The following is an 8,820-nucleotide window of genomic DNA, read 5'->3' as shown; positions in this document are numbered from 1 at the left end:
GGGTCGGATTTCGGAGTCGGATGTTCGGATTTTAGGTCGGGTCGGATTCGGATTTTCAAAGTCGGATCTCGGAGTCGGAGTCGGAGTCGGATTTAAAATCCGACTTTCTGTAGGGTCGGAGTCGGATTATGTATAATCCGGTCCAAGTCCGACCCGTTGCCATTCCTACTCATATCAAACAATTAGAAGTGAAAATACTTATTTGAAACCGTTTCCTACATTAAATTTTCCTATACCAAACCCCCTCTTGATAAAAATTTTTTGGATAAAACAGAAATCTGTCAAGGAAAAAGGGAATAAAAAGAGAATACCCCCTCTTTTATCTTTCCCTTTTCTTTTTCCTGTTTTAATTTGCATGAAAGGGTCGAAAACGAGGCCTATGCAAGCAGACGCTTGGCTTGCTGGTGCAACCATTTATTACCAGATGTTCACTTTCTTCTGAATTCCAACTCATCTTATATACACTTATATACCAACTTATAACCCAATCAAAATCCATTTTCTCTTCTTTCTTCTTCTTATCTTCCTACAACCAAAACACAAAAATATAATCTTCATTCAAACTTCAAACTAACCCCCCCTCATTTCAGTGTAAAGACACTTTAACAAACCACCCACAAAAAAAGAAGAAGAGGCATGCAACATCATTTCTTCACTGAAAAAACAAACCCAAATTTCATGCATTAATTAATTTCAGAGTTGAAAATAAAAACATAGAAAGAAGAAAAATGAAAGAAGAGAACAAAAGGATGGGTTATTGTTATTATTGGTCACCAATTATGAAACTAATAATTTGTTTCACAATTCCATTAATTTTTGTTTGTGGGTTTGTTTCATTTATAGGTGGTCCAAATCCCTCTAATTGGGTCTTTAATTATCACCCATTTTCATCTTCAGCTCGAGTTTCAGGTGCAAAATCTCAAGTTTCAACCAAAGATTTAAGGTCGAATTTTGATGAAGTTATAGCAGAGCAAGCAACTACTACTGTAACAGAACAGTCTGTTTTCTCCACACCTCCTCTTGCTATTCAAGCTGCTTCTCCTGCTCCTCCACCAGTGAGTTTCCTCACCAGTTCTCTTCTTCGTCTCTTCGTCTCCTCGCTTTCGCCGCTTTCGTTGCATGTCGATGTTTTTGGAGTTGTATACTTAATCTTTCCATATTTGCATGTTTAAAAATGGCAGTATGAGGTTGTTTGTGAATATACTTAGCTTCTGTGGAGAGTTTGGAACTGACAGTAGAAGAGGTTATTTTTATCAGAAAAATATTACTATGAAAGGAATTATTCTTTTTTTGGAATTGTTATTATTCTTTGTTCTTGATGAAAGAACAGATATCTATACTAATATATAAATTAAAAATTGTATAGTATAAGTTTTGATCTCGTGACTTCAAGTTCATGTACTAAAGTTTTAACCACTAGATGTACTAAAGTTTTAACCACTAGATCAAGTTGTATTTAGTGATATCATATCAAAGTATAATGATATATGTAGCCCTAAGGGCTATATATAAGCATTAAATACATTTCTTTAAATGGAAACAGTTTAAGAATTCAAGATACATTTTCACATCAATTGAGATAATAAATGCTTGATTTAATATTTTAATTCTATTTTAAGCATCTTATACATAGCCCTAAGGGCTATGTATATCATTTTCCTAATATTAATAAATGAAATTTTTCTTACTCCGGACAGGCCTAATAACTAGTGAAGTATTAAACATAGTGTTAGAAAATGACATTAATGATATAATGAATGGTGATTGATTATAGAATTAATTGGCTAATTACCATTTTTCTCTAAGGGAAAGAGGTGTTTGGATCGCGCATAAATCACAAAGTTGTGACTTGTAAGAAAAGATAATTGGGTTTGTAATAAAGTAACATATGAGAAAAAGTTGTTTTGATCTCTTCATTTTCATGTGTCACTTGTCCTTTTCAAGTAATGCATCTTGACTATAATGAGTATTTGCCTTACGCAATATAGACATTTATAGTGGTTTCTATTTCAATTTCCATTACTACAAAAATCAACATCTTTCATAATTGACAAGTGCATTAATTATAGCATTAGTCGACCATGAATTTGATTAACATATACAGTGATATATACACTTTTGCTCAAAAAATTAAATAACATTGTCACATTGATATACACCTAGTACTTTTTTTTTTTTTTTGAATAGAAAAATTAATTCATTAATAAAAAGTCATACGACATCTACATAAGCAATCGAATCAAACAAATACATAAGTTGAATCAAACAAAAATTTCCTTCATAAAAACTACGATCGTCAAACAAATCTTGCAATGTGGAACATCTCCCGCTTATATCGCTGGAAAATACAGCCTTGTTGGAGAGACAATCTAATGATCCCTTGTAGTCTGATGAGATGATTTCCGTCGGATTCATCTGACAGTATTCGAAAAATTGATAACCTTTGTGATCCCGCATAATTCTTCACCAACAAAATAATTTCACGGCAATCCATTAGATCTAGTATCCCGGATTGTAACCTGTAGAAATTCCCCCTCTAAAAGAGGAGAAAAACCCTGTCTTTCGAAGGAGGTCGAAAAACCTTGTCTTTCGAAGGAGGTCGAAAAACCTTGTCTTTCGAAGGAGATCGAAAAACCTTTTCTTACGAAGGAGATCGAAAACCCTGTCTTTCGAGGGAGAAATCGTTATTGGAAACCTAAAAACAAAAAAAAAGCAAAGGTGGGGGCTTTCCAACGGTAAAAACCGATGGAAGCCCCTTTAAAAATCAACAATGGAGGCTAGGGTTTTTCAAAGTAGAGAGGAGAGAGGGGAGAGAGAAATTCTCTCTCCTCTGCTTTGTTTTCGTGGTTTACTCAATTGAGCAGAGGTATGAAGTAATATACACCTAGTACTTTATCACCTAGGCACCTACAACTTACAAATTGATTATATACATATTTTTTTTTTAATGTTTTTTAAGGTAAGGAGAATTCTCTTGTAAAGAAGAGGGAAATTGGGAATCTTTGAGAATTGAATTAGGTCAAGTGTTACACGGGAGGAAGGTCTTACAATCACTAAGCCGACCTTGATTTTCATATATACATGTATATATGATAATATATTTGTATATTTTGGGTAAGATGAAGGGTCTTGTCATACCACAACCTCTGGTTTGAGAGTGGGGAGAATGATAAGGGGAAATTTTCTCCCAAAGTGCCTTTAATGGAGATCGAATCCCCAACTTTCAGACTAAGGTTCTTTTCTTACCATTAGGTCGAACTTAGCTTGTTTATATATATATGGGTTAAACTTAATTGTTTCAGTTGGTTTTGTAAGAGACCGCCTACTTTTAATTTAAAATTAGACACGATCCAAACCCAATAGTAAGAAGAGAACATGCTACTTTTTTTTCAATATAGTGACTAGTTTAATCTATTTAGGGATCAGTTTAATCTATTTCGTGATTATGACATTCTTTAACCCATTTAATGACTAGTTTAACCTGTTTGGTAAGAATACTGAGTTATTTTTTGAAATTGTTTGTTGTAGTTCGAGAATCAAGAAAAACAAAGGAAGGAGAAGAGAAGGGAAGGGATGACTAGTATAGTGTTGGGTTAGAGTGAAATGGAATGGGCTTGTTAGAAAAATTCACTATTGGTTTCGTCTAATTTTATGTTAAAATTAGACCGTCTATACGAATAATTTGTGCGACTGTTTTATCTTTTTACAGTCTCTAATGCATACTTTGGCCTTTCTATATATGCCCAATTTTATATACTTTTTTTTAAAGAATATATATAACAATGAATCTAACAAAATCCACCTAGATAATCAAGCAAAGTGTTCATTAGAAAAAAGATGTGGAATACTACTAATTATCTCATGGTAATTAAGTTGGTAACTATTAGACCTTTTTCTTCTAGGACTTGTAGTTATTCTTTCTTTTTCTCATCTAGATTTTGTTCTCACCTCACTAATTAGGGAGGGAATAATTTTGTTGCTGACTTAATGTTGTTACACATAAAGACTAAGTAGCTGAATTCAACAGGCCGCAAATGAGGATTCACTATTAATGAAGGACAAGACTCCAAATACCACCGATATCTTCGTCACCATATTCAATGAAACACATGCTCCTCCCATGAGGAAATTAGAACTAGAGAAGGTGGCTACTGATTTGGATAGACTTGAAATTGGACTTCAACAATCTCGGGCTGCAATCAAGGAGGCTAAGTACACGAATCGTACGTATGATGATCCCGACTTCAAGCCACTTGGTCCAATGTATTGGAATGCCAATGCTTTTCACAGGTAGTCTATCCGTCACTATTTTTTTTTTTTTTGCTCCATTTCTGTTTTTCGGAGTCAAAGTTCATCAACTTCAATCATATAATTTTATTAATATATGGGAAAAACATTATCATGTGAGGTATTATATGATTTGTGTGAATATGTTTTCAAATTTTCAATTATTATAACTTAGTACTAATACTTAATATTAAAAATATTAAGGTCAAACATTTGTCTTGATAACGGCGAAAAATACATGGAGCAAACAATTAGAGATCGGGCGAGTACAAACCTAGCTAGAGCCCGATCCCTCCTAAACTAGTTTAAGTTATAACTAAATTAAATTAAACAGCGCGAGTACTACTAATTAAGAAAAGGTATTCCATTACTTTATATGTTTGTCTTGAATTTAATTATTATTCCAAGTTTCCAAGATTGATACATTAGATCAATCTATGTCCTACTACAATTTCGAATTTAGGGTGGATGTTCATATTGGCTTGTTGATAGAGAAATGCACTGCTCTTTATAATATTGCTGTTTATATCTCATTAATTATTTTTGTCTACATATGTATGAATTTCATGTTAATTTATGGGTACATGTAATTTAAGCAGCATTATTGCTGTACTCCTTCAATATGCTGATTTGTACTTCACTTACTACTACTTAAGACCGACCCCTTTTAGTATCATTTTCTACATTTGGAAGTTTGTGGACCAAAAGTTATTAAGTATTCTTTTAAGGTTGGGTCTAAACATTTGGTAGTCACATGAACGTTGAAATTTTGATTGGAAATAATGCAAGTTTATAAACTAAAATTAAGGGGGCGGGTACTAAACACAACCATCACTTTACTAAATGCAACCCTCAAAACCCTTATATTCATACTACCTCCGTTCTTTTTTAGTTGCAACGTTTGACAAATTACACTATTCATGTTCTCTTATTTGACCATATTTATTGATTTATATGTTAAACAAAATATAGCCATGTGGGGTCTTGTTTGATTCGTTTCGATGTAAGCTTTCATAATATCAAATTTTTATAATTTTTACTTACATACAATTAGAGATAAAACGATTTGAAACTGTACATTGGCAAGCGTGAAAGTCAAAATGTTGTAACTAAATAAAAACAGAGGTAGTATTCTCTCTAAAAAAAATTGTTTACCTCTGTAATACGCAACGAAATTTATAGGTCCCTTTTGTGCGTATCCTCTTTACCTAAGATGAAATACTACTCCATATAGCATGTATTCAAGACAAAAAAAATGATTGTTGGTTAATGAGAACATAATTTAAACTTTGGCACTTACTAAAACATTTAGCACCGAAAGAGAACTTTCTGCCTAAAATAACTTCGATAATGCAATGTTGTTCAAAAAAAAAAACCGTCACATTAAAATCCAAACAATTCATATCTAATGAAAAGAATCTTTCATATCGGTGATCAAATAATACTCCCTACGTTTTCTATTGGTGTAGCAATATAAACTAAAAAGCGGTGAGAATAGTGTCAAAGAAGATTTTTTACTATGAACGTAACTTTCTCCATCCTATATGATGCGGCACATTTATATTTTAGGCGCTCCAATAACAATAGATTACATATAAATTTAGTTGATATATTCTAAGTGCTCCTATAGTAGTGGATTCACTTTTTTTTCTTTTGAGGGAAATGGGTTCTCTTTTTAATTAATATTTAGTTAGTTTAGGTTACTTACAAGCTCTCCCATAATAATAAGTCATTTGTCAAATTTTAGTTGGTTTAAATTTAAAGTTTTCCATTTAACAAAGAATTCGAAAAGGAGGACTACATCATTATGATGAAAATCGATCCGAGTTTCAAAAGTAAAAATATAAACTTATATGAAGTATATAATGAGATATGGAGGCATGTAGTCTTATTTTTATGTCCATCAAGTAGGCCAGGTTAGTGTTGAAGTCTCTAACATGAAGATGACACACTTAAACCCGTTTAACGCAAATTCTAAGCAAACTTACGGATTGTTATGTAGAATATTTGTTTAAATTTGCCAAAAAGTATCTTGGCATGACAACACAAACAAGAAGCGGACCAAAAAAAAGGGTGGATTAGTGTTGAGAATCTCAACACATTCAATTAAACAGTTTAACAAGACACGTTATATGGGTTTGGGTGAGTGTCAAGTGTTTTCCAGCCCGTTTATATTTGTCATGAACACGACACAGACATGAACTTTCCCCAGCTCTACTACAATACCGTATGTATATCTGTGAATATAATACCATCTGATGAATTGCATTTGGTAATGCAGGAGCTATTTGGAAATGGAGAGACGGTTCAAGGTGTATGTTTATGAGGAAGGGGAACCCCCATTGTTCCACAATGGTCCATGTAAAAGTATATATTCAACCGAAGGAAACTTTATACACCTAATGGAGATTAATAATCAGTTCCGAACCAAGAAATTGGATGAGGCTCATGTTTTCTTCCTTCCCTTCAGTGTCGTCATGATGGTTCATTTCGTTTATTTACGAGATTCACATGACTTTGGACCCATACGACAGACGGTGAGAGATTATATTAACGTCGTTTCCACTAAATATCCTTACTGGAATCGCAGCCTTGGAGCCGATCATTTTATGCTCTCTTGTCATGACTGGGTATATATCATGAGCTTAATTTTTCAATACATATTTATTCATTCATTTGCATTGTCTAATTATCATTTCCTAATATGAGCTGAAATTTCACTTGTATCTGTTGTTGAAGGGGCCAGAGACATCATTTTCAGTTCCTTACCTAGCCAAGAACTCTATTCGGGTCCTATGCAATGCTAACACTTCTGAAGGGTTTAAACCTCAGAAAGATGTGTCGCTTCCTGAGATCAACCTTCGTACGGGTGCAATAAACGGGTTTGTTGGTGGCCCATCCCCTTCACGCCGCTCCATCTTGGCCTTCTTTGCGGGCGGGCTTCATGGACCCATTAGGCCTATCCTCCTAGAGCACTGGGGTAACAAGGACGATAAAGACTTGAAAATCTTCACCTACCTCCCAAAAGGCGTTTCTTACTATGACATGCTAAGGAATAGCAAATTTTGTATTTGTCCTAGTGGTTACGAGGTTGCGAGCCCTAGAGTGGTGGAAGCGATCTACACCGGATGTGTTCCGGTTCTCATCTCAGATCACTATGTTCCACCATTTAGCGACGTGTTGAATTGGAAGTCGTTCTCAGTTGAGGTCTCAGTTAAAGACATACCGAACTTGAAGACGATCTTAACAAATATTTCTACAAAGAAGTATTTGAAGATGTATAGAAGAGTGCTTCAAGTTAGGAGGCATTTCGAAGTGCATGCTCCTCCTAAACGTTATGATTTCTTCCACATGATACTGCATTCAGTTTGGCTTCGGAGACTGAACGTTCATGTCCATGATCTTCAAGAGTTGTAAAGTTAAAATGATGTAACGTGAGATATTGTAGAAACAGTAATACAGTATTAGTCTTGGAGAGAAGGAAGTTTTGCAACTTGATGATTTTTAATTGGAAATTTTGGGCAAAAAAAAAACCTTTTAAAGGTCTAAGTTTGCGAAAAAAAAAACTTATAAAGTATTTTTGCAAAAAAAAAAAATCATAAATTTAATTTTTCACAAGAAGAAACTTATTCTCATTTTTTAGTGTGTTTTTTTTCAATTTCGATGTTGACTCTTTTATCTTTATTTAACTACCTATTTTCATTAACCGTAGCACTAACCTTATGCATCTTAAAAATCACACCCAAAAATAGGAATAGGTTTTATCTTGTAAGAAAAATTAAGTTTGTGAATTTTTTTTTTTTTTTCAAAAAATGCTTTAAAAGGTTTTTTCTCAGAAAATTCAACTTTTAAAAGATATTTTTTTAACAAATGTTGCTTTTTAATTTAATGGATACTACTCCCTCTGTTTCAAAATATAAGTCATTTGCGTTTTACGAGAATTTGCTTTAACCACAAATATCTCTCAAATACGTTACATAAAAATTATAAAAATTATACTGTTGGATTCGTCTTGAAAAATACTATAATAATATTATTTTTAATTTTTTTTATCAACATAAATTGAGAGTAATTAACGGTCAGAGTTTGACCTCAAATATCGTGCGTGCCTTATATTGTGAAACGGAGGGAGTATATCTGTACATGATACGGGTAGTAAAAAGCAAGTGCATGTACCGTATTTAATTTTTTGCTTCGGTAAGAAGAAGACCCATCCTAAAAAAGGCGGAAGAAATTCTTCATAGAATGAGCTTCAGAGCTTGTGGGATTTGACCCTAGCCTGTCGCCTAGAAATGAGAGGAAATAGAAGACTTAGCTAAGGTTCTGTTTGGCAACACTTTTATGTCACTTTAATTGAGTATGTGTTAAAAGTTTAAGTCACCTAAGATAAATAGTGGTGTTTGGAGTAAAAGTTTAAATAAATTTTAAGCTCAAAAAATGACTGAAATTGAGTTGCTATCAAATATAGCATTTTAATTTAAAGTGCTGAAATTTTGATCTACTTTATCAATTCAGCTTTTATCAATTTTCTTA

The 8,820-nt window shown here is 33.3% G+C and overlaps 1 protein-coding gene across 1 annotated transcript; it reads left to right on the top strand.

Annotated features, from left to right (window-relative positions):
• The first annotated feature begins 356 nt into the window (after positions 1 to 356).
• On the top strand, positions 357 to 7,767 carry LOC104898543 (probable glycosyltransferase At5g03795). Its single transcript, XM_010685637.4, has 4 exons — positions 357 to 1,055; positions 4,028 to 4,290; positions 6,569 to 6,917; positions 7,027 to 7,767. Exons 1-4 carry the CDS (start codon positions 729 to 731, stop codon positions 7,702 to 7,704), a joined length of 1,617 nt encoding a protein of 538 aa, XP_010683939.2. The 5' UTR covers positions 357 to 728; the 3' UTR covers positions 7,705 to 7,767.
• Positions 7,768 to 8,820: the final 1,053 nt, after the last annotated feature.

Source organism: Beta vulgaris, chromosome 7 (assembly GCF_026745355.1).
Source record: "Beta vulgaris subsp. vulgaris cultivar EL10 chromosome 7, EL10.2, whole genome shotgun sequence".
Classification (NCBI taxonomy): Eukaryota; Viridiplantae; Streptophyta; class Magnoliopsida; order Caryophyllales; family Amaranthaceae; genus Beta; species Beta vulgaris.
Note: the sequence above shows the minus strand (reverse complement) of the source record. Positions and strands in the feature narration are given on the sequence as shown.

What these genes read in the sequence shown, in the direction of transcription:
- LOC104898543 (XM_010685637.4), top strand. Translation starts at nt 729, where the DNA reads ATGAAAGAAGAGAACAAAAGGATGGGTTATTGTTATTATTGGTCACCA. An exon ending in CTTCTCCTGCTCCTCCACCA is followed by an intron (nt 1,056 to 4,027) that starts GTGAGTTTCCTC and finishes TGAATTCAACAG; the next exon opens with GCCGCAAATGAGGATTCACT. An exon ending in AATGCCAATGCTTTTCACAG is followed by an intron (nt 4,291 to 6,568) that starts GTAGTCTATCCG and finishes TTGGTAATGCAG; the next exon opens with GAGCTATTTGGAAATGGAGA.